Source organism: Enhydra lutris, unplaced genomic scaffold (assembly GCF_002288905.1).
Source record: "Enhydra lutris kenyoni isolate GAN:26980312 unplaced genomic scaffold, ASM228890v2 scaffoldscaffold18, whole genome shotgun sequence".
Lineage (NCBI taxonomy): Eukaryota > Metazoa > Chordata > Mammalia > Carnivora > Mustelidae > Enhydra > Enhydra lutris.
This window is the reverse complement of record NW_019154102.1, coordinates 526,022-552,300: the sequence shown is the minus strand read 5'-3', so window position 1 is coordinate 552,300 and position 26,279 is coordinate 526,022. Positions and strand designations below refer to the sequence as shown.

Genomic DNA, 26,279 nt, shown 5'->3' with positions numbered 1-26,279 from the left:
CCGCGGGAGCCGGCGAGGCGTCGGGGCACGGAGAGGAGCGTCCCAGCCCGGGCGCTCGAAGGGCCTCGGGACCCGTGTGCGGCCTGAGCGCCGAGAAGGCGGAGGCGAGGCGCCCCGCCGTCCGGGCTCTGGGGGAGGCGGCAAGGGGCTCCGCGACGGCCCCCGACCCCTGGCCACCATCCTCACGCTTCTGCTCCCGCGGGGGGGATGTCGCGGCCCGGGCCCCGAGCGCCGCCCCGGCCCCGGGGCTGAGCTCCGGACCATGTCCTCCCGCAGCCCCCGGCCCCCGCCCCGCCGCTGCCGCCGCCGCCTGCCGCGCCCCTCCTGCTGCTGCTGCTGCTGCCGCCGCTCGCACCTCAACGAGGACACGGGTCGCTTCGTGCTGCTGGCGGCGCTCATCGGCCTCTACCTGGTGGCAGGCGCCACTGTCTTCTCCGCGCTCGAGAGCCCGGGCGAGGCGGAGGCGCGGGCGCGCTGGGGCGCCACGCTGCGCAACTTCAGCGCAGCGCACGGCGTGGCCGAGCCGGAGCTGCGCGCCTTCCTCCGGCACTACGAGGCTGCGCTGGCCGCCGGCGTCCGAGCCGACGCGCTGCGCCCGCGCTGGGACTTCCCCGGCGCCTTCTACTTCGTGGGCACCGTGGTATCGACCATAGGTGAGCGGCGCGCCCCGCGCGCGTCTTTTCCTCTCCGTGCCTTTTACCTGCAGCCCCTTCCACGGCTCCGAGGCTGGGTCCGCGTCCCTCGGCTCCCCCACTTACCTTCTAACAACCCACCGCCTGCTTTCGTCTTGCCCTCACCTCTCCACCCGTCCCCCTTCTCCTGACCCTTCTCTTTCTTAACCGGCTGTCCGCGCGGGAAGTGCCCGGAGAGGCCAGTCTCTGGTCCTCACCCAGAGGTGACTCGCAGGCAGTGCGCCTAATGGGGAGCACCCTCACCCTGGCGCTGGGCTGACCCGCGGCCGCCCGCGCGCTCCAGCACTTACCAACTCGATGACTTAACCTCTCTGTGCGCCTCAGTTTTCTCCTCTAAAGAGAACAAGCGTCAGGGCCTGCTGTTTCCTTCCATTTCTCGCGCCCCCTGGGTCTGTTTCCTCATCCAGGTGATTTGGGAAGCCCTTTTTTACCTCCACTCACAGCGTTTTTACTTCTTTCTCCTTCCTTTCTTCTTTCGCCACGCGTTTTCCTTCAGTATCCTCCAGCCCTTTACCCTGGGGAGGGCAACCACTTTCCTTGATCTCTTTCCCACCCGCTTCTCCTACGGTTTACACCGCACCTCCTCCAAAGAAAAGCCCGTCTGACTTGGGAGGCCAGGACTTCAGCGCTCTCATTCGGCTCCCCGCCATCCCCTTCTTCCACCCTCTTCACGACTTTCTCGCCCTTTTCCTTCCACCCTCTTCACTTCTCCAATTTCTTGACCTCTTCTGTTACCCTGCCATCTTTTCCAACCAATAGTGGCACGAGGGGGTAGCTGGGTGGGGTGGGGGAGGGGGCTGGTTTCTCTATACTTTTTATTATCCCTTTTCCTTATTTTTGGTACAAGCAGCTCACGGTTTCACAACCATACACAACATGCTGTGTAAGTACTCTTTTAGTAAGTCCCCCCACTTCTCCCACTTTTACCCTTTCTCTGAACCTCTCCCGTAGAGAATCTGGAACCACTTACTGCTCCCCACTGCACCCCTTCCAGGTCTGTCTTCTTCTCCTGTCACCCACTTTCCCCATCCTCCCTTTCCCTGGACCCTGGGTGTCATGTGAGCAGACATTCTCCCCAGCTACTACAGAGTGCAGAATAAATACAGGATTTCCACTTTGGTGAGATTTTGTGTGTCCCATCTGCTCCTGCTTTGAGTCTCAGGGTGGAAGAAGGCATTGGGCTGGCCATATCACTAGTCACCCCAAGGCACTATCTCCTGGTGGTAGTTTTGGAGGAGGGGGCTGGATCCACTGGGCTGAGAAGTGGGGGATTGTATGGACACAACTTCCATGGGTAGGCTCTGGGCTAGTCTGGTATGCCAGCTCAGAGACAGGCACAGACTAACTGGCCAGTGTAAGCCACCGCAGATGGCTGCTGGGAGACAGAGAAAGACTTCATGCATGTGCAGAATATGAGCAGCTAGAGATGTGTCTCTGAGTGTATATGTATAGTCTACGAAAGGGCTTCCTTTCCTTCAATGATTTTTTGTGTGTCATGCTTGATCTGATTATTTTAAGTAGAAAAGGCAAATATGGCCCAAGCCCAAAGCACACACAAATTGGATAAAAATACCCTTTAAAAGCTATATCATGTTGTTATGGTGATTGAAGATATAAAATGACCCCCTGGAAAAAAATCCCCTTTTAAGAGCTGCATCAAGTTGCTATAGCAACTAGAGTTTTTTTTAAGTGCTTTAAAAGTACTAAGGATGCTTAGTCCTAGAGGATGACATCATGCATTCATAGCTCATTACGGATTTGTGTTCTTCCTCTTGTAAACACACCCTTTTGCTTTCCTGCACCTAGAGGCACACCTGTGCACATAATGGATGGTGACAACGTTTCTCTCCCACTTACATGCTCTGGCTTTAGCTTCCTAATGAAACTCACAGGCTAAAGGGAAGGGTGTTAGCAGTGTCCTCTTCCCCTACAGGCAGTGAATCCACCAGAATCGGGCCCCATGCCAATGACCTGTGGTCTCAGCGCCTCTCTGATGGCACTCTCATCAATTTCTTCATTCACTGCCCAGCCACAGCTCCTAAAGCTCCTCTCAGTCTTTGCACAAAATCAAGTCTGTGTGTTGGCAAATTGTTCCAAGCCCCAGTCTTTAATGTACTGGCAGGATTGGCTGTTCTTTAGTCAAACAGAAAGGAGCTATGTTCTCTTTCTAGATTTGTGTTTTCAGATGTAGGCAAGCAGTGTAGGAGGGCTACACTCAAGCATGTGGCTGTGTTACGAATGACCCAGCACACTGTTTCCAAAATCTGCTGTAGGGAGACATGTATCTCTCAGGGGAGCTGCACTCAGGGACCAGAACTAGGCTGTGGACGGCTTAGCATTGAACCAGACCTCTACAGGGATGCCAGGACAGCCATGCGAGCAGCAGCATTGCTGTGAGTAATCCACCTGCTCTAGTGGTCTGAGCCGGTGGTTCAACTCAGTCACTTCCGTCCGTTAGATAAGTTCTGCTGAATCCTGAAGTAGCACGGTTGTCATTTCAGCCTTCTCTTGCAAAATGTACTGCGATGAGATTAACTAAATACATACATACGTCAGTTTCTCTTCTGCTTACATAGTTTCTTTCCCTTAAATGCTCTGAGTCTTCAGAGACGATTATTGTTAGTGTTGGTGCTTTTATGGATTTAGTAGCTCAGGGAGCCAAAGCTCAGTCCAAAAGGATTGTATGCCTGTCACCTTATCGGGTGAGAAATTCGCATGCACTCAGTTTTATCTGATCAGTGAAGATCATGGTGTATATGGTCCATGCTGCAGTGTGGACATTTCTTTTTTGTGGTTGTGTGGACCCTGCTAAATGATGCATCTAGATTTTAGTTATAGTTTTTTTTTAAACCTTCTTTTATTTATTCTATAAATATGATATATTGTGTATGTCAGACCTGGTGCTACATTTTGAAAAGTTAAAGCATATCCTATGAGACACAGGTTAAAGCATATTCCAACAAGAGATGGATCACACTGTTGATGGGTGGCATATCCTGGCTATTTTCACTAAAGAGGACTGGAACAAGGAGAAGACCTTCAGTCCAACCCCATGTGGTGCAGAGTGTTAAGGAACTTGTTTCAGGTCACAGTTAATTATATGTTCAGCTGGGTCCAGAATCCATGTTATGCAGTGTTCAGTCTACCAATTTCATGCATATAATTGGTGGACACATCCTTGTTTGAGACTGAAGTATTTAATAACGGGTGTGGGTGTGTGTGGGTCTGACAGCAGGGCAGGGCTGGGCAGGAGGACTTGTCTGTTGGTCAGGCCAACAACTGATTAAGTCCAGAGAAAGCATGAAGGATCAAACATATCTTAGAAGTCAGACAGACTAGAAGCATCTGGCAGGTCTAAACTGAGAAGGCAAGAGCCAATACCAAGAAGGTCAGAGACAAAGGTGCTAGTGAGTAGGAGACATTGTGATGTTTATCAGAATGGTAGAAGACAGAAACCACTTGCTTTCTGCCTTTTGTTGCCCTGGGGTTGGTGTGTGTGTGTGTGTGTGTGTATGCACATGCGTGCGTGTGTTTGTGCATGCATGCACACGTGTAGGGAAGGGGAAGAAGGGGCAGGAATGGCCTTCAGCTAGAGGGAGACACAGAAGAAAAGTTCAGGTGTTACCACGTGTATTCAGGGTTAGATGGAACATCAGGATAACATGAACTCTTTGTCTGGACATTTAGCTGGAACAGGGTCCCATACCCAGAGCTAGGCATAGACACGTGTGTCCACATGGAACAGATCCAGGAATCACTGCCTGTGATTGTTCAGCAGTAAAATAAAAAACCACTCTGTGGTCTAAATCATTCATCTTGATGGCTCACACTGAACTGAAATCCTGGGTCATTATTATTTCTTTCATTTATGCTATTTGACATGTTCCTAAGGGGTTGAAATCAAGTTTGCTTTAATGTGGGTGCATTCGTTTATCCAGTCCTCCATTTAACAAAATCCGAGATGAGCAGAACTCATCATAATGCGTGTGTGCCCCTGGGCACATCGTTACCTGCATCTCCTGTGATTACATGAACTCCCACAGATAGAGATGGTGGCCTGTGTTCTTTTAGCCCCAAACAATATTCTTGGAGGCAGTGTTCTCGCTCAAAGATGGCCAAGTATTAATCCATCATTTTACAGCCTAAAAGATGTTTTACTGGTTTCTTTGAAAAGATTCAGAGGAAACTCTCCACTGGCGTTTTAATTATGCAAGGGCTGTCAGATTTACACATGGGGAAGAACATATTTAAAAGTCTTTCTCAAATGGCAGCCTGATATAAACAGAAATATTTTTGCTTCCTTTTATTAGGTTTTCTGGCAGCATATTTAAGCTATAAAGTCAAAACCACGCTGCTGTAGACGGGATGGTGTAGGTATGAGAAGTGTCACTTCGGCACTGCATAATTTCGCCTGCTACTTTCAGAATTAGGCACACTTAATTATTCAGCCGTGAGATTAGTAACAAGTCCTAACTTTTTTCCTCCTTTTTAACATGGATTTTTAAAGCGGCTTTTGCTTCAAAGGAAACTAAGACATTATAAGACTGAAATGTCACTACCACAGTGACATTTGGTTTTTTCCTGACATGTCTGTAATCCAGCCGGAGGTGGCTGTGAGATCCCAGGAGCCGAGGAACATTCCCGGGAAGGAGAGAAGCACCTCTCCTCCCATATTGCCCTTACCGACCACTTCTTATTGAAAGACGACGCTGTGACAACTTTGAAGGACGTTTAGGGAAGAGCTTCAGGATTAGATGGGAGGTGCTAGATGGACAGCAGGAAAGGCGTTCTCAGCCTTGCCCCATCCTCAGCCCCCAGCCCTGGCCCCAGCACTTGGGAGACGATCATGATTTCCTTAGTGAACTACACAGCGAATCACTCATGATACAGCTGCCATTCTCTGTCACACCTTTTGTAGGGAAAAGAAAGAATACTGATCTGTGTGGAGCCAGTTCCCTTTCGTGAGTGTTTTATCCTCAGTGTTGTTTCCATGCTTCCACGTTGCCTTCCCATGCTAATTTTAGTGGGTGCATAATATTCCATCTGGTTGATGTTCTATAATTTACTACCCCTATTGCTGGGAAGCTGGGTAGTTCCCTGTTTAGGGCTATTTTGAGTAATGCCACAGCAATCTTCTTTATGCAGATGGCCTTTTCTTTCTGTAATATCTCCTTGGTTTGAATTCCCAGGGGTGAAATTGCTGAGTCAGTGGACACTGCTGTCTTCCTGGCTTTGGTGGCCAGCCCCTTCGGAGTGAGGGACTCTCTGGTCTCCCCCAAGCTGAGCCTCTACATGGCCTAGCAGACACTGGACAGTTTTCCAGCTGATTATTCCATGGAAACAGGCCACTTGGTTTTCCCCATAATTGCATTCAGTCCCAGAGGCTGAGCCACCCCTTGAACAAGGCTGTGGCTTTGACACTGTCAGTCTCCACTGATTTCATGAGAGATGCTTCCTTTGGCAAGTTTTGGGTTAGTGAAGAAAGCAGGAACAAGGAACAGATGGGAGTAGCTGCCAGGCCATTAAAGACTGAGAGAGAGGTCCAGTACCTGGACCCTCTTCCCTCCTGTCCCCTGCACTCCTGGGCCAAGTCAGCTGAGGGAGAGCATCCTTCATCTTAGCCCTGCCTGGGCCCCAGCCTGGAATGGTCCAGAATTGTGCCACATGGATCAAAGATCTACCCCTTAGGGGATTCCAGCTGGACGGTACTATAAAAGTCCTCCAGAACTTCTCACAAGCATTTAGACCATCCTGCCAAAAAAAGCCAAAAGCATCCCGTTATAGAAAACAGACAGTATTAAATCTCCTCTGATTAGAGGCAGGGGCTGGAGGCCTGCCCAGCAGGCCTACCCTCAGATGCTATGCTCTCCCCCGCAGCTTCTCCAAGGAGCCCTAGAGCTCCTCTAAGACCCACCTGAAGAGGGCTAATTTAGCCTTGTTCCTCATTTCACATAAGGTTCAGAGAGGGGGAGAGGCTCCCCAAGGTTACAGTGCTCTGGGACAGTGGGAGGTCCCCAAGGTTACACAGCAAGTCAGAGGAGCATTACATCGAGGAGAAAGGGGAAGAGTATGTAGAGAGGACAGTAGGACACTAGAGGAACAGCAAATAACTCGGGTGCCTTGGAGGCATCCTCCAGGGAAAAGCTCCCGCTCCATCTGAAGGTGGTCTGTGTTTGAAGATGGATTCGGTGCCCCCAACCCTGCCAGCTACAGTGGAACTCTCCTTGCCCTTACGTGGCTGCCTCAGATTCAGAGGAACTGAGAGACAGAGCAAAAGGCCACTGCGTTCCTGCGGTTACTCCCACAGGGAGTAACTGGGGTCTTTCCCAGTCTTCTGCCTAGCTCCGCTGACTTCCCCAGGACCCAGGGCAGGAACAGGGGCTGTCGGCCAGCAACCAGGTTGAGGGTGGGGGTGTGGGGGGCATGTTGGGCCGTCTCTACCTCTCACTGCACTCAGGGGTAGTGACGGGATTTCTGTGCAGGGAAGAGTGAGGAGGCGGAGGTCTTGAGGCTGTGGGGACATAGGACCTTCCATGGAACTGGGAAGAACCTTTCACAGTGCCCAGGAAGGGGCAGGGAGAGAGCAGAGAAAGAACCAAAGCTCCTTGGCCCTCAGCCCTGTGCAAGCTCTTGGCTACCAGCCCTGCTGCCAGTCTCTGCCCCAGGAAATTCTACCCTGAACCTGCCATTCACAGGCCAGCCTCCAGGCCTTAGGTTTTCCTCACGGGAGTCTAGGCCTCGTCCACTAGCCGTCAGCAGCAATGCTGGAGAATGCTCTGGACCCTGAGTTGTATCTCTTCCCTGGGCTTGGTAACCCCCAGCTCAGTGCTAAGCTCCCACCTGGGCAGCAGGTCAGCGGTAACTGGTGTACCTGAGCCCAAGAAATACCAAGCTCAGGGGGACCTACTCTGTCACCTCCCCCAGATCCCAGAGGACTCACCCCCACGTGAGCCTGGGATGGAGCTTCCAGAATTTTCTAATTGCAGCTTGTACTGTGTCTGGATACAATGTTGTTGTACTCACAATAACAGCGCAGACCAGAAAGGTAGAGCAGCACAAAGCAGGGCTTCTCAAACTAGAAAGTGCATGTGGATCCCTGAGCTCTTGTCAAAATGCAGGTTTCTGGCCCGCAAGTCTGGGGAACACGGAGACTCTGCATTCCTAACAAGCTCCCAGGGATACCCCCATCATTGGTCTCCAGGCCGCACCTGTACTAGCCGGGTGGAGAGGAGCAGTGGCGAATCAGGGGACTGCAGCTGAGACCCACCTCTGCCCCTCACTGGCTGTGTGGCTTAAGGCAGGACTGACTCATCACCACCTGGCACCTCAGTTTCTCCATTCCTAAAAGGAACGAGTACCCAGAGTCCCTGGTGTCCCTTCCAGCTCTGATGTCCCCATGTCCTGGAAGGCGATCTGCTCCCACTGTCCCAGAGCAGTGTAGTAGAGACTGAACACACCGGTTCTGTAGCCCACCTGGAGTCCCAGTCCCGGTTCTGCCACTTACTAGCCCTGTGCTCTTGGTGAGTGGGTGTACCTCCCCGAACCTGGGTCTCCTCTGGGAAGTGAGGATAATGATGGTTCCTGCCCTGTAGGGTGTTACTGTAAGGACTGAACGAGCTAGGCCGTGTGCACTGAGTGCGTGGCCAGCCCTTGGGAAGCATCAGCTGCCCAGAGCTAGGCAGGCCCCTTTGGCAAGCCCCAAGTTGCCTCACTGTGCAGGAGGAAAACTGAGACACTACTCATCCCCCTCAGCTCAGCCACATCTACCACCCTGTGCACAGCCCTCTGGGCCTCAGCCACCCCTGCAGCGGGGCCTCTGCTGCCCTCTCATTGGTCAAGGTCTCTGGGGCATGTGGTTGTCCTGCACTGTTGCATAACTGGCTTGGGAGGGTGCTTTTTAAAATGCATTTTCTTTCGTTCCTCAACTAGAATGTCTTAATAATGCTTCACGTGTGTGTGTTCTTTCATTTTTTTAAAAAACCAAATGAATGACTGAGTGGTGGTTAGACCAGTTTCCCCTGGCACTTCTCTGTTCCCCCCTCCCAGAACAGAGGCCTGGCGAGCCCACCCCCTGCCCACCCTCGTGGTCTCCCTCATGGGCTGGGCCCTCCTGTCAGGTCCCAGGCTTCGGGGCAGGTCATGGAGCTGGGACAGGCAGAGCCCAGCGCCAGCTGAAGTCGGGCCCAGCCACACTTCTCTGAGGTGGGCCTGGTGCTGGGACTGTGGGTGGAGGCCTTTGGAGGACGGCGCTGCAGCAAACAGCCCCACTGTGAGCCGGAGCTAGCGTGATGCCCCAGGTCGTCAGGCCCCCACGGCACCGACATTCTTTCTCCAGGGGGCTACCTCAGCTCCCCTCACAGGCAGAGAAAGCATTCCCAGTCAGAGACTCCTAGGGTAGGACAGGGGAGGCTACAGAGCCTGCCAGCATCTCCCAGCTCCAGACTGTACCCTGCCAGCAACCGGGGCCTTTGCTGTGGGGAGCAAGAGGGACAGCTGAAGCCTCATTGATGGTCTCGCCCTCATAAATGTGCCACGCTTGCCGCTTTACTGTGCTATCACCCATGTTTATTGACGACACCAAAGAGGACGCTATTATCCCATCTCACAGACAAAGATATAGGCTCAGAGAGGTCAAGTGACTTGCCTGGGGTCACACAGCAAGTGAGTCATTGGCAGCATAGAGCATTCAGGACCCTGACCACCCAGCATCCTCTCTGCCCGAGCCCTGCATTACCAAAGATGGGGAAGGATCAGAGCCCATTCTGGGGTCTGCTGGGTGGTGGGGGTGGAGGAAGAGAATAAGAGGAGGTATCAGCAAGGGTTTAAGCACAATTTAGGGACTCAGATTTGGCAATGCTGTGCTCCCTGCAGCCCCAGCGGCTACACTGAACCAAGGGCTGCTCGCTTTCCATCCTTTCCAACCTACTCCTCTCTGTGAGGGAGGCTGCCAGGCAGATGAAAGAAGGCAGACAAGCACAGTGCTTTGTGCAGAGCTCACCAGAACTCTGGGAGTCTGGGCGGAACTCAGTGCCAAGCAACTGCCCAGAGAGGGGACCCCAGGATCTCAGGGCCCTCAGCCTTGCACTTGGGCTAGCAGCAGTGGACATGGAGAGGCAGGAACACAAAACCAAATAACCAGAAGGTCCACACACCAGCCAGCAAAGTCTGGGGACTGGGCCAGCTCCGTTCCTGAGGGCCAGCTGCTTTATGGAAGACTCTGCTCAAGGTCATGTCCTGGAGGCAAACCTTCCCAGATGTTTCGGGAGCGCATGAAACCAAGCACCTGCCAACGTACCAACCCCCACCCTGCCTCTAGCCGCTCTTAACTTCTGGCCACCCCTCCCCAACCCCACTCCACCCCAACCCTTCCCACTCACCCCACCCACAAATAACAGGCACTGTCAGCCTCTAGGCCATGGCTTGTGCTGTTCTTTCCACCCAAGATGTTCTCCCCCTTTTCTCCATCTTCTTCTACCAGTGAACTTGGTCCTCAAGGCCCAGCTCAAAAGGGGCCACTAGTGTGAGACCTTCCGTGAAGTCCCTCTGCCCCTGGACTTGTGGTAACTATTTGTCTCTATGCCAGTTTCCCTGGAAGTAATGCAAGCAATGTCAGAAGCTGCCCCAGGACCCAGCATGTAGTAGGCGTCAGAAATTACTCTCCCTTCCTCTTCTTCCAGGCTAGGAGCTCGTGTCTTAGTGAGGCTTGTCACTGCTGTAGTTAATAATGGCTGTGCACCGAACAGCTACTATAAAGGGGCACTGTGTCTGGAGATAGATGGAGATAATTAAAGCAAAGAGATAGTTTCTGTAAATCATGGAGCAGAATGCTTGGCACAAAATAGGTGATTAATCAACGTATGTTGAATGGATGGAATGAATAAATGAGTGTGAGTAACTGAAAACCTTGGACTGCTAGACATAGTAATAAAAATTTTTTTTTTTTTTAATGCAAAAAGCTGGGCCCAGGATGGGCTCCAGGAATCTCCCTGCGCCTCCCTCTCCCTCTGCCCTGGAGCCGGAGGGGCAGGCTGGGCTCCGGCCCCTCTGCTGGGCCACTGGTTTAACGATCTCTCATCGGCTGGTAGATGTGCAGCGGGCAGCCAGCTCATGCTGGCGGGGCTTCCCCTGGCTGGCGGTGTTGCCTCCATGGCTCTCTTGAGTCCTTTCCTACCCTGCCTGGGGCCCTGCACGATCCTTGGCAGGAAACACCACCAGCAAATTCTGAGCCTCAGCCCATGGCCCCAGGAGTGGTAGCAGAAGTTCAGTCCTGAACAGTGAAGCCAGGCCTGTGGTCCCAGCTCTCCCACTGACTCTGATTCCCTGTCTGGCCTGCCCTTGGCCATAGGCCCTGGTCCCCAGCCGAAGGAGGCCCTGCTGAATTGTGCCCCTCAGCCCAGCAGTGCTACCTTCCCCACCTGCCCAGGGCACATCCCTTGGGAACCACATGTTGGTTCACAAATTGGACAGAAGTTTTCCCAGTAACTAAGCCCACTGCACAAAACTGGGGAAAAACCACTCCCACCCACACAATCCAGCGCCATCACAATGCCTCCCAAAAATACTTGGGGAGGCTTTTATTGGAATTGGGTGTCCCAGCTTTCTGGAAAGTTACAGTCGAGATAAACACAAACCCCAAACCACACTCCGTGTAACTTCTTCCTAATCCTTTCCAAATGGCCTCGATCTCATTCCCTGTTGCCAAGTGTTCTGAATTCCGAGCTCCTCACACCGGGGCCTGCCAGAAATGCTGCAGAGACAGCCGGGCCCAGGGGAAAGGAACACACGAAACTCTGCCCACGTTGAGCTTGTTGGCGTTTCTGAGGAGGGCAGGGTGCATTTTGGAGACCATGCAGGTTTTGATGGCTGGCTTCTATTCTTCAATGGAGGGTAGGGAAGGGAAGGGAAGGTGAGACGGCAGGTGAGCCAGTGCTAGGGAAGGTCTGAAAGCCCCAGGCAACAGGCAGGAAAGAGGACCCTTTCTTTGGAAGCAGAACTGCGAGGCCCTACCCTGCTAGCACCCGTGGGAAGTGGGGCGCGGCGGGGGGAGCTGCGTCTTCTGATCTCTGCCATGCCCCCCGTTTGGCTGGCCCAGGGCTTGGCACGTGGGAGGGGCTCCAGGAATATCTGTGGGCTGAACGGCCGTTTCCAAGATTCTCAAGTTTACCTAGGCACCCGTTTATGAAAAAGTAAAATGTGAAAATCTGACGACGATTCACCTTGTCCAAGAAAGCTTCAGTTTGCAGAGGGAGTCATCCCAGGGCTTCTGGAAGTAGAGCCAAGCAACTTGGTGCGCGGAGTGAACTGCACTGTGCAACCAGTGTGTCCAGGCTCCACAGCCGTATGCAGTCCCCTGTGCTGTCATCACCATCACCACCTATGCACAAGCCCCAAACCCCTGAGGCAGCGCAGTCCGTAATGGCAAGAGACTGTGGTCACATTAGTGAGCACGCTGCAAGGTCTGGTGGGTATCTGAGAAGCAAGAGTGCCAGGAACTGCTGTGGCCAGTGTGCCCTTGCACCCATGGGGTGGCACCCTGGACAGCATGCCCACTGTGCAGAAAGGGCCATAGCAAGCTCCCCAGCTCGTGCTGCTCAGTGGGGCAGTGCCTGTTGTTGCAGAATGAGGAAATCTGCATCGCCAGCCAGTGCCTTGCAGTGTGACACAGGGGACAGGGAGGAGACCGAGAGCCCTGGTCTGGGGTTTGAATTTCAGCTTGGTCCTTCACTAGCCGGTTGCTGGGACATGTCTCTTCCTTGATCACTGAGGAAGCCTTGCACACTGCCTTCCCCTGCTTCCTGCTCCCGTCTGCCGAGGTTGACCCATCAAAGACCCAGGGCTCCTGTCCCTCAACCATCTCATCTCATTGACCACTATGTTCTTCTCAGTCCCCCTCTGCAGGTATGCAGTTCTCCCGCTGTCCTTGCTATGACCCTGCGCTACCTTCAAAGTGTTTGACTCCAAACATCCCTGCCTCTGACCACCACCTCCCGTCCTTCCCGCTCTACTCCTCTCTTGCCTTCCAAACAGTGATCCTGGGACCTCAGGACCTATGGTGTCCTGCTCTTATGTTTCTGTCATCTTGTTTGGGACCTCACCTCTTTTGTAATCCAGCCTAGATTTACTCCCTCTGCAGGGACCCTTAACTTCCTTGCCCTTCTCCGTGTGTGCTGGGCCCTTACCCCTGCTCTGCCACCATCTAAGCACCAGCTTTCCACCTGTTCCCCTCCCGCACCCAAGCAGCTGATTGTAGCAGGAGAAAACAATGCAAACATACTGGCTGATCCAACTTTACCTTAGTGATCCCTGGGAACCAGCTGGGAACTCCAACTGGCAGGCCCTCCTACCGCCTTCCTACCATGTCAGTTCACCCCTTCTCCCTGCCCCTCCAACCTCCAGCCTCCCATACCCCTCGCTCTGCTCACACTTCATGGAGAAAATGAAAGTAATCAGAGAGGGACTCTTGTATCCTCACACCCCTAAATCTACTTACCATATGCAGTGGCTTTGCCTGTTATGACAGCAGGTGAATCGTCCACCCATTCCCTTTAACTTGCTCAAAGATTCCATTCCTGCCATTACCCACTCCCATGCATTATCAGAGTGTCCTCGATGAGTATGAAACATGCTATATTTTCTCCCTTCTCAATAGACCCCTCCCTTGACCCCTGCATCATCCTCCGGCTACCTCCTCCTTTCTCTGCTCCCATGTACAGGAAAACTTCTCAGAAGGGTAGTCAATATCTCCCTTCTCCCCTCCCTTCTCTTCCGGATCCACATCAATCAAGAGGTCACGCCACCTTTCTGGAGTCTGAACTTGCAAGACTCCCAGCAGCCTCCTGCAAATTCGATGATGACTTCCCCGTTCCCTCTTACTCAGCATCTCAGCAATATTAGACATGGCTGACCACTCCTCCTTCTTGAAATCCTCTATTCTCTTGGCTTCTGGGACAGCATGCTCTCTTTTATCCTCCCCTGGCTGCCTTCTTCAGTTTCCTTCCTTGGGTCCCTTCCTCTGTGTGGCCTTTCAGTGTTGGAGAGCCCCAAGCTCGGTCCTCAGGCCCTTCTCTCTGCCCTCTCTTCAGACGGTCTCATTTCACCTGTGGGGGAGCAAAAGTCTTTTTCTTCTACCCTCTTAGATTCAGTTTCTGGGGCCTGCAAATTAAACTGACAAAGGCCAGATTTGCAGGACAAAGGTATTATTATGTTTCTGCCTGGAGGCCTTTTAACCCACTGAGCCACTCAGGCTTCCCTGCCTGGAGGCCTTTTAAGGAAAGAACTGAATACTTAAAGAAGCAGTTGGGCTAGGGGCTTATATGCCATCTTAATGAAGGGCAATAAATCGTGAAGTTATAAGACAAAAGAAAGAGGGTTTAGCTTTCTAGGAGTGGTAAGTTGTAGTCAGGGGAAACTAATGAAACATAAAGGTTATTTTGGTAGGATTTTTTTAAAAGATTATTTATTTAATTTATTTGACAGAGAGAGATCACAAGTAGGCAGAGAGGCAGGCAGAGAAAGAAAGGGAAGCAGGCTTCCTGCTGAGCAGAGAGCCCAATGCAGGGCTCAATCCCAGAACCCTGAGATCATGACCTGAGCCAGAGACAGAGGCTTAACCCACTGAGCCACCCAGGCACCCCTTTAGTAGGATTTCTTATGCAGACTCAATCTCATGCAGTACTAGGGTGATAAGAGTGTCTCTGGTGATTAGGAGTTCTTTCTGGTATGGTTGAGGGAAAGGAAGATATCTTCACAAAGGAAATTTTATACCCCACATTTAGGCAGATAGGGGAAGATGGGTAGAGGGCTTTTCTTGCGTCTGCTGTTTCTCCATTGCCTTCAGCTCCGAATAATCCTATGCCAAAGTTGTATATTTTGGGTCTGCCTACTCCCATCCTCTTGCAGCCCATGGCTTGAAACCCTATCTGCTAATGACTTCCACAAGAATAACCCCAATCTTCCCCACTAACCTTCAAGACCAGAGGTCCAACTGCCTCCTTGACATCTCTACGTGGTTGGCTAATTGGGTATCAAAACTTAAAAAGACCAACAATAGAATGCTTGATTCCTGCCCCAGCTCAGTCTTCCTTATCTGAATGAAGGTCACCAACATAAGGAGCTGTCCTGATTCCTCTTTCTCCCTCACCTTCTAGATCCAATCCATCATCAACTCCTGTCAGTGCAGTCTGCAAAATATATGCTGATCCCATCCCCTCGTCCCCATGCCCATCACTACCATCTGCTCCGACCCCCACTGCCACTTGTTGCTGGAACAACTACAGCAGTTTCCTAACCAACCCTCAGCTTCTTGTCTGCATCGTGACAACCTCTTCTCTACACAGCAGCCACAGAGATCTTTAAAGGTATAATCAGATCAAGTTCTTGTCCAGTTTTCCACTTGAAAGCCTTCAGTGACTTCCCATTGCAGGAAATCGGATTCCTTATGCTCCTGTCACTCCACCCAAAGTGGACGTTAGACCTCAGGGTACTCGCACTTGCTGTCTCTGCTCCTTAGAGCACTGTTCTGTGCATCTCAGCATGGCTGACCACTCAACCACATTCAGGTCTCAATGTCAAAAGCTAAAATGTACCCCTTTGAGCAGTCCTCCCTGACCCCCACCCCATGACCCCTGCTCATTACACTGCCATGTGTTATTGGAGCACAAACCACTTTCATAAATCATCTGGTTCATCTATCTGTTTGTGTGCTTCTCCGTTGCCCAACTTCTGGCCACTCCCTGTTCCTTGAGAGCTGGGTTCCTCTCTCTCTCATGCATGGTTACATTCCTGTCACTAAGCATAGCTCCGGGTGTTTGCTGAACTAATGAATGAACTTCCAGAGCTTCAGTTCTTGCATCTTTAAATGGAGGTAATAACAACAGCTATCTCACTGGTTGTCAGGAGAATGACAGGAGATAATGAGTGCAGTGCTTAGTCTGTCCCTGGCATTTAATAGGCACTCTAAGTGAACTAGTGTTTTTATTAATTAATAATGTGGCTGAGATCACACCGTGAGTGGCAAAGCTGGACCCCGAGCTGCGCTCTCTGACCCTAAAGCCTTTGCTCCTTCCATTGTGTCTGATGCCACCTCTCGAGCTACAGGACAGGGAAGCTGGAGAAACAGTGAGTGACATCAGGACCAGCCAGTCTGAGGCATGTTACGGAGCAATGACAGGTAAAACGGATTTTATAGGTTTGGGTCCCATCAGCGGGCCTTGAAAACCCAGGCAGAAATGTTTGGTCTTGGCCTGCAGAGCAGTAAGGAGCCACTGCATGTTCCTGAGCAGGACTGCCCTGTGAGGATAGTGTTTCCGAGGAGCGTTCTGGCTGATCAGTCACTATATACTAGATCATTAAATCAGGCAATCTAGTTAGTCTAAATTGTCATTCTCTAGATTGCTGGGAAACAGCCAGATAATTGTGAAGTACCTCGTTCTGGCTCTTCACCTCCAACATTTAAATCAGCCCACTACCAGCTGTCCTCTGCACTTTATGGGGAGCTTACATGTGTATATGGGTGGTAAATCCTTGAGGAGTAGGTACTCAGTTTGTATATTTAGCTCTGAACTGCGGTGTGATTCCAAACTCATTCAAAAGGACTGCCAATGAGTATTGTTTCTTCATGAGCTCTAAGTGGCTCATGATCTATGATGGTTATAATTTTACTTTATAGCTACTGGTGTACACACACGGAACAAAGAGCTAGCCGAATTTGGCACACTGGACTTAGCAGCCACACACACGTCTTTCCCACAATAACGTCTGCCTCACAGGGTTTCAGGGAAGACCCTCACATAATAGGCCAAGAGGCCATAAATGTTCGTTCATCTGTTTATATGGCAAGCTGGGATGCTGAATACCTGTGTGCAGAGTGAATGGGGTGGAAACGGCCTGGGATGGGGGCAGGCATCCTGTGGCCTTCGGAAAGGACCAGACGAGAAGCTGAGAGAGGCGTATTCAGGAACCAAATGGCAGGATCTAGTGACTAGCGCTCATTGTGACTCAACAGCATCTCTACTGCTCCTGGGTTTTCTTGTTCTCTGTTCTGCCCCCATTTCTCCTCGTGAAGGCCACACACAAGGACCCAGGGAAGGGGACTGAGTGTGAGCCTGTGGATCTCTACAATACATCCAGTTGTGTGTGTCTAATAATGGGGGGAAGGCAGTTGAGGAGGCTCCAACTGCACAGAAGGTGGGGAGTGAAGTCAGGCTGAAGCCGGAGGAGAAAGTCCCTCCCCAAATCTGGGCTCAGAAGGTTAGCCCCTCGCCCCTGGCTCACAGATTGCAGAGGGCAGCCTCGGGTGCCCGGCAGCTGAGAATGGTGCTAGGGAAGAGGCACAAGTCTGCAACAGAGGTTGGTGTGTAGCAGTAACCTTAATTCATGGTGTCTTTGTTCCTAGAACCACCTTCACCTCCAAATAAATCTCTGCTTTATTTCTTTTTAAATGGTTTTTCCATAAAAAATTCTTCTTTTATAGCTGATTATGACTGAAGGGCACTCCAGCTGCAGACTTGGAGCTGAGTACTCTGATTAATTCTATCCCAGTTCCTGACCCTGCCCCACTCCCCAGGGCTGAGAAGGGAGGTAGGAGATGATTCAGACCCTGCAGGGAGAGGCCCAACTTTTGCATGTGATATGATCAAATGAGCCAGCATCTGCGAGGCCCTGGCCTTTTCCTCTTGTAATGTTTCCAGGGTTTCCAACCCCCGAGTGAGGCCACTGTACTAAAACATATGTCATGTAGAGCTCCTCCCAGCCCTTTGAGGGCACAAAGATGTTTTATGTATCAAGGAGTCTTGAACTACAGAGTTCCAGAAAAATGTGAGGTAGGGACGCAGTGCGTTTATGTGTGTATGTGTGGCAGTGATTGATTTCACATTCCATGTCCAGCAGTGAACAAGGAGACAAAGTCCCCACTGTAAAGAGCTAACATTCTAGCTAAGGAAGTCAGTCATTAAATAAGTGTCAGGAGCACCTGGGGGCTCAGTTAGCTAAGCATCTGCCTTCTGCTCAGGTCATGATCCCAAAGTCCTGGGATCAAGCCCTACATTGGGCTCCGCTTCTCCCTCTGCCTGCCACTCCCCCTGCTTGTGCTGCTCTCTCTCTCTCTCCTCCCCCCTATCAAATAAATAAATAAATAATCTTAAAAAAAAAAAAGGGTCTCATCACAAGGGAAAAATAGAAAAAAAGAAGTGTCAGATGGGGACAAAGGCTACAAAAAGAAAAAAGCAAATTAAGAGAATAAAAGAGCAATGGAAATGGGGGTGCTGTCTTCAACTGGGTGATCTAAACGGGTCTCTGACAACATGACCCTTGAGCAAAGACATGGAGTGAAGTAAGAGTTTGCTGTGTGGCTTCCTGGAGGAAGATTACTGCAGCCACGGTTCTTAAGCATGAGCTTCCTCGGTTTGTTGGAGGAGCAGCAGTGAGGCCCACGTGGCTGGAATGTTGTTTGGAGGAGGGTCAAGTAGGAGAATGTCATAGTGTGAAGTCAGAACCACCACCAAGGACTAGATCATGCAGGGTGTCTGGGCCATGGCAAAGACTTTGGGTTTTACTGAACGAAATGGGGAACCACTAGAGGGTACTGAGAAGAGCAGAGAGATAATCTGACTTATATTTTAAGGTCACTCTGACTCTTGTTCAAGAAAAAAAATTTTGCGGAGTGAGTTTAGAAGCATGACAACCAGTTAGGAGGCTTTTGTAATATTCCAGGTGAGAGATGATGGTGACTTGAACCAGATTTTAATGGCAGAGCCAGGAAGAAGTGATGAGATCTTTGAGAAGAGCTTTCAGAAAAGATATATTCACTGGGCATAGAAATCTAGGTTTAAGGGTTGTTTGGTTTCCTTCAACCTTTTAAAGATTATTTCCTGGCTTACATGGTCTCCGACAAGAAGTCTGTGATTTTTAATCTTTGTTTATATCTAAGTAATGTGCCTTTTTTCCCTTTGCTGCTTTTAAGATTTTTCCTTCAACCCTGATTCTCCGGAATTTGATTTTGATGTGCTTTGACATGGTTTTCTTTGAGTTTATCCTACTTTAGTCTTACTGAACTTCTTGGGTCTGTGTGTTTATAAATTTTACCAACTATGGAAAATTTCCGACCATTACTTTTTCAAATATGCTTTTTGTTACCCCACCATCCCTTTGTGGACTCCAATTACACATATAGTAAACCACCCAATACTGTCTCACAGATAACAAACTCTTATCTTTGTTGCTTCTTTTGTTTTTCAGACCTTTTTTCTCACTGTGCTTCATTTTAGATAGTTTCTGTTGCAATGTCTTCAAGTTTGATCTTTTATTTTTTCCTGCAGTGGCTAATCTACTCTTAATCCTATCCAATGTGAAGTTTCCATTTCAGATATTTTATTTTTTTTACCTCTAGAAATTCTTAGTTCTTTATTTTTTCCCATTTCTCTCATTACGTTCATCTTTTTCTTAAAACCTTGAACATGTTTAACATATTTAAAATAGCTGTTTAAATATCTTTGTTAGTTCCCTAATCTTTAGCATTTTTGGATCATTTTCTACTGACTAATTTTTCTCATTTGTGGATTTCTGCTTCTTTGCATGTCTGATTTTAATAGAGACATTGTGAATTTTACATTTTTGATGATTATGCTGTACTCCTTTAAAAAGTGTTGGACTCCTTTAAAAAGTGTTGGAGTCCTTTAATGCTAATGGACCTTAATGCTAATGGACTCCTAAATGCTGGACTCCTTTTTTTTTTTTTTTTGCTGGACTCCTTTTAAAAAGTATTAAAAAAAGGTGCATGGGTGGCTCAGTTTGTTAAGCCTCCCACTCTGGAATTCTGCTCAGGTCATGATCTCAGGGTTGTAAGATCAAACTCTGCATTGGGCTCCATGCTTGAAGAGGGAGTCTCCTGGAGATTCTCTCTCTCTCTCTGCCCCTTCCCCTGCTCACACATATTCTCTCTCATGCTCACTCAAATAAATTTTTTTGTTTTTAAAAAAGGGTTGGACTTTGTTCTGGAAGACAGTTGAGTTACTGATAGATACATGTGATCTTTTTCAGGCTTGTTTTTAAACTTTTTAAAGACAAATCTAAAGGAGACTTTTCTCTGGGGCTAGTTCAGCTGCACTATTAAGGCATAACCTTTCTGGGGTCTCTACTGAATGCCTTGTGTATTCATTAAAACCTTTGTCCCTTGGCTGGTGGGAACTCAGGTGATTCCTGGCTCTATAAAAGCTCTGGAAATGGTTTGGCTTACACATCTCTGGCAGCCATCCTTTCATGGAAGTTGGTTCTTTTCTTGGTCTTAAGAAGTTTCATCCTATACCTGCACACTTTTTTTTTTTTAAGATTTTATTTATTTGACAGAGAGAGATCACAAGTAGAGAGAGAGAGAGAGAGAGAGGAGGAAGCAGGCTCCCTGCCTAGCAGAGAGCCCGATGTGGGACTTGATCCCAGGACCCTGAGATCATGACCTGAGCTGAAGGCAGAGGCTTAACCCACTGAGCCACCCAGGCAGCCCTGCACACGTTGTTTTTCAGCCAAAGACTCAAGGAAAGCCCTATGCTCTTTCACTCAGTAGTTCCTTCCTTTCCCATACACTACCCTGCAAGTACTGCCTATGTGATAGCTGCCTGGTCCTCCTTGAACTCAGATCTCTGCCTCCTCAATTCAGTGAGTGCTGGGCTCTATTTGGATCCCCATTTCTTCTACTGCTGTTTGAAAACTGCCTCCAACCAGAAAACCAGGGCAATCAAAGGTTCTCGCCTTGTTTGTTTCCTTTCTCTCAGGGATCATAATCCTGCACTACCTGTTTTCCAGTTTTTGAAAATAACTGTTTCATAGATTTTATGTGGTTTCCCCATTATTTATGATGGGAGGTAGGTCTGGACCCAGCTACTCCTTCGTGGCCTGAAGCAAAAGTCAGTGGTTAAATTCTGGATATGATTCAAAGGTAGAATGGAAGGATTTGCTAATGGATCAGATATAGGGTGTGAAAGAAAGAAAATAAGCAAAAAGGACTCTAAGACTTCTGACCTCAGCAACTGGAAGGATGGATTGTCACTTACTGAGATAAGGAAGGCTGTAGTCAAATCAAGAAGGCTGCTGGGATGGAGAGGAGAATCAAGGCTTGGTTTTGAAGACATTAATTTTGAGATGACTGCTAGACTTCAGGCTAGATGTCAGTAGGCAATTGGATATGCAAGTCTAGAACTCAAGAGAGAGTTCAGCCCTAAGATAATCAAATTTTTATAGACCAATGGCTCTCAACCCTGACTGCAGTGGTATTAAAAACACTCGGAAAACTTAGAAAAAAAAGTCAGTGTTCAGACTCAACTTTAAGCCAATTCAATCAGGATCTCTGGGGAATGGACCTAGGAACTGATATTTCTTAAAGTTCTCCAGATGGTTCTAATGTGCAGGCAGGAGTGAGAACCACTCTTATAAGTGTCATTTGACCCCCTGCCAAAGATAAGCTAGTTGCATATTAAAATTACCTGGGGAGCTTTTTAAAGTCCTAATGTCCAACCACCACCCTACCCCTGACATCCAACTGTATCATATTCTCTAGAGGTAGGACATAGGTATGAGTATCTTGTTAAAGTCCTTAGGTAACTCCAATGTGCAGCCAAGGGAGTGATCATGGGACTCAGAAGTGATCTGAAGACTAAGCCTTAGCAGTCCAAAAGCTGAAGGAGTGGCTAAGCTTGGGAGGAGAACGGATAGAAGGAGGTCACAGGCTTTCTGCAAATGTCTGAATTGTGGCTGTCCATTCATATTTAAGAATTAAAAACAGAAAATCTGACTTGAGCCTGGAGGCTCAAGTTTCTCTCTAATGAGCAGCCAGGCATTGTCTTTTGGTATGGCCCTCACCTAAGCCTGTCCAGGGTTCTTTGGGGGCACTTCATCTCCTCCTCCTCCTCCTCAGCCACAACCACCTTCATCAGTCACCACTCCTTCACCTGCTGTGACCTTCCAGAATTATGTTGAGATTCCTCATCCACTGGAAACCTCCCTCCCCATTTTCACTTTTGTTCCTGCTTTATGCCTTTCTATCCCTTTACTGTCGTGTTAACAGGGTCTTAGAGGGAGAGGAAATCAATCCAGGGAATCAAACCAGATGCCTTTCAAACCTTTTTAAAAGGTGAGGATCACTTTAAATATTTTTACATAATAAATATTTTTATTTATTTAGAGTATTTTTATGGAACCTGAATGATAGAAATTTTTTTTTTTAAGATTTTATTTATTTATTTGACAGACAGAGATCACAAGTAGGCAGAGAGAGAGAGGAGGAAGCAGGCTCCCCACTGAGCAGAGAGCCTGATGCGGGGCTTGATCCCAGGACCCCGGGATCATGACCTGAGCCGAAGGCAGAGGCTTTAACCCACTGAGCCACCCAGGCGCCCCGATAGAAATATTTTTTATGGAACCAATATGATAGAAGTTACATATAATTTCTGTACCCATTAATTAATAGGAAAAATACATATTGATGCATGAAGTCCTCTGAATTCAATACCATTTCTAAATGCATTCATGGTTTCACTTCACATATATCTGGAAACTAGTAGCACAGGCATGTAGGAGAAAGTTATTATAGCTGAGAACAAATAGATTCAGATGCCTTTGCAATAAAGGCAGAATTGTGAGAATCTCAGCCTAATAATTGGGACCCATGGCTCTATGCTCTGGAAGCCCTTGGAAGTTTCTGACAGGAGGGGCTGTTCCTCTGTTCCTGGGGCATCTACGATGTGGGTTCCATTTACAGCTTTTCCCTGTCCATAGCTGTCTCTCTCTGGGAGTTTAATGTGGGTGGGTTCCTCCCCAAGAGAACATGGAGACAATGCCAGCTGGCCTCCTGAGCCAATTATTTACCCAAAGAAAACAAAGGAAGCTTAGTGAAATTCAGTCTGGGAGTTTTATTCTACCACCTTTCTCTTCCCCATTCTTCCTCATCTCCTATCTTTAGAAATTCTGTTCTTTGTTCTCTAACAGCACAAATAGTCAACGTTTCCAAGCCCTATGCTAAGCGCTTTACACATGTTATTTCATTTAACCCTCATCATCGTCCTGTGGAAACAGGTGCAATTCATATCCTCACTTTATAGGTGAGAAAACTGAAGCAAAGAGAAGTTAAAGGGACTTCTCAGATCAAAGAGCTAATGAGTCACAGAAAGGAGACTCTGACCTGGGGGTCCCTGCCTCCTCAGCCAGCCCACCACCCACCCCACCCTGCCACAAAGCTGGTACTGCCAGAATGATGGGGGGATTTAGAGACAGAAGAGGGACTTGGTAAATGACTGAATTGAGGAAAGATGTGGAGCTGGATCCAGACCTCCCAAAAGGTCCATTCTCTGGCAGCAGCCTGCCTTGTATCCTCTAAGCTTCTAGAAACTGGCTCTAGCCTCTCCATGCCTCTCCTTGCTCCACCCTCAGCTCTAGTCAAATGACCTGGTACTGGGCCCCTCCATTCTTTATTATGACCTCACCTCTGCCCGGAAAAGCCCTCTCCCATTCTCCCCTCTTCACTTCTCCAAAACCCACACAGCATTCAAGGGCCTCTTCCTCAGCAGAGCCCACCCTGATAATTCAGGCTCCGCTAACCCTCCTTCTTTGTTTCACTCCTGCCAAGGACTATCTGACCACACACCTAGGACTTCCCTTCCCAGTCAGACCCTGCCTTTAAAAAATAATGACATAGTTTTTAATCCACTCAAATACCATATGTTCATTATTGAACATTTGATAAAGAAAGAAGCACAAAGAAGTGAAAGAAAAAATGTTCCAATTTCCAATACCGCTAAAATAGAACTACAACAGAGATTTGTCTTGGATTGGTTTTTTTTTCTAGAGAAAAATTTCAGGTCTTTCATTATTGATACATAACATAGAAATAAACTTTTTAAAAGCATTCCTCTTGTTGGATGCATAGTACTCTTTGGAGAGGACATGCTGGAGCTTGTCAGAAGCATGAGTGCCTCCCCCACAGGACCTAGGCGAGGGACCCTCCCCCCCCACCCCACCCTAGGAGGGCCCTGGTGAAGTCCATGTGAGTGAGTAATCGGGTTGTCTGGGGGGTGGAAAGAGGGTGGGTTATGTTTGGTGCATGGTACGTGTTAGCTACAGGGGGGCCACTTAGGAGGCTGGAAAATTACCCAGTGCTCATGCTGAGCCCATATCTGCCAACAAAGGGCATTTAAAACAAATCCCATGAAATTATAGCTTTTGCAATCTATGAGTTACTCAGACAGAAAAGTGCACAGGACTGATGCATTTTAGCAAGAGCCCTGGGAACAATAAAGCTAGCCATCTCTGGGGCCTGGGAAAGTGCCACGTGAAAGAGAAAGGCTTTCCCAGATGCTGTCCACAGTCTGCCATCCGCAGTCCCTGTCACTTGGAGCTGGTGAGGTGCAGGCCCTGTGCACAGAGGCCGGGGCTTCCCTGGGCTACGAAGCCTTGCCCAAGAACAGGCTGAAACTATAGGAAGAGATGAGGTGATGAGATTCCCTTTGGCCTAGCTTTATCCCTGTGATACCCTGTGTGTGTTGGGTGGGGGGCATGTAGGCATGTCTGTGCATCTGTCTTCTGATGGAGGTCTGTCTTTACTCCCCTCTGAGACCACAGAGTCGGTCCAAAAGAACGAGAGGTGAAACTGGTGGCCATGTTTCTAGAATGTTACTTGGCCTTTCACTGCCACCAAGAGCTGAAGCCAGGCAGGCCCTGAGGACTTGGTGCCACATCTGGGAACCCCGGCTCCTAGGAGCCGTGATGGGCGTCCTCCTGGCTTCTTGCTGGAAAGAGCCCCTGACCTCCTCTCATCAGGGACAGAGAGAGGTAGGAGAACTGTATCTGGGTGGATGACGAATCACTGTGGGGCAAGATAGAGGAGACTGTAAAGATGGTACACGTTCTTCTATAGACCTCCGGAATCCCAGCAGACAGGAGGAGGGAATGACCCATCCCCAAGCCCTAGCTCACTGGCCTGGCTCCCAGAGGGTTAGTCCATGGCCAGTGTCCAGGGTCACGTGGCCATGGTGATCCCCACGCTACCCTTTCTCCCAGAGAGCCAAGAGAGCACATGCCTGGGGGGATATACCCCATTGGCTTCTGGGGCATCTGTCCAGCCAGGGGCAGGAGCACCTAGTGGGACAGCAGCACCTAGTGAGACAGCCAAGCTTCTGATGAGTGTCTGCTCTGAAACTCTGGGACGGTGTTGTCAGAGACCTGGAACCTATGGGATCACGGACCTGAATTCTGACACCATGTCCACTACTTTCTTGCCTCAGACCATGCCTGTCAGACTGCGCATCTAAAAACAGGGTACTCGCACCCACTTCGGATGGCTGAGAGGAGAGGCAAATAAACTGTGAAGATGACCTTCACAACCGCACCCCCCCCCCGAAACCTAGTGAGGAATGTGACACAGAGTAGGGATCTGAGCTCAAAGATGTAGTTGTCATCAATGCCTGTGGTGGTGGCTGTGGTTGTGACAGGGTCTGTGAGGCAGTGCTCCAAGGGCTCCCTCTTCACAGTTACAGTGACACACCTGCTCAAGTAAATGCTTGTTCTCACCTCGAATAGTCCATCAGGAGAACATGGGTGCGTGTCAGAGTGCAGACTGACCCATGGATTTACCCACCGGGAGTGCAGAGTGTCTCCTGCAGTGGGCGCTGAAAACCTGTAGGCCTGGTTGTGTTTTGGCTCGCCTGTTTCCATGCACACGCTGGCTCCCTGCACATCCAAATTCTTTGCAGGCAGCAGAAGCCTGGGTCCCCTCACCTGGCTTGGGTTCTCACATCTCACTCTTTCCCCAGGCGGGGACCTCCTGGGTCACAGGGCAGCAGTGATTTCTCTGATAAAATAACAATCTGGGCATCGGGGCCAGAGTCCTGCTGAATCCTTTCCGGGAATCGGCTCCGGGAAGGCTGGGCCAGCTGTAAGACCCCTGAACATTCCCAGAATCGCTGGGCCCCACTCCCAGGAGACCCCCCTCAGAACCCCCAGGAAGGGGAGCAAGAAGGAAGGACATGAGGCAAAAGCACTTTGCAGTTTACAAAGGTAGAAGTCTAGACTAATTTTTTTAATCCCAAACCCCTCCTTATTCTGTTTATTGAGCACCTACTGAACACCCAGTGTCACAGTGAATTGGAATGAGTCTAGCAGGAGTCCTTGGGCTATGTGTGTTGTGGAGAGTGTGAGAGGAGCGGTCAGCTTCCATGCAATCCGCCTGTGCTCCAGGAAGACCAGACTCTGGCCCCTGAGCTCCAGACCAGTGTGGGGGTGAGGAGAACTGGCATCACAGAGAGCCTGCAGAGAGGTGGCACCTGAGAACCTTGGGGCCTCCGAGTGTGAGCCCTGCTGGAGGAAGCCAGCAGGCCTGATGGAAGCAGCTGGTTCCTTGGCTGCCCTCCTCTAGCCTGGGAGGTTATTGCTCTGGGTATAAACAGCCCCCTGCAGTCAGCAGGATAAATATAAACACAGCCTCCTGATCCAAGCTCCCTGCCACCACCACTGCTGTAAGCACCAGGATGAGCGAGGGTGCAGTGACGCAGGGCTCCTGCAGCAGGACAAAGCACCATAGGCCGTGGGGGCTTATGTTCTCATGGTTTG

The 26,279-nt window shown here is 49.7% G+C and overlaps 1 protein-coding gene across 1 annotated transcript in view; it reads left to right on the top strand.

The window, feature by feature from the left end:
* The first annotated feature begins 262 nt into the window (after positions 1 to 262).
* LOC111148103 (potassium two pore domain channel subfamily K member 12) overlaps positions 263 to 26,279 on the top strand; it is a 47,568-nt gene continuing 21,551 nt past the window's right edge. The window contains exon 1 of the mRNA XM_022504508.1: positions 263 to 653. Within this exon, the coding sequence (XP_022360216.1) occupies positions 263 to 653 (391 nt within the window). The remainder of the gene's footprint in view (positions 654 to 26,279) is intronic.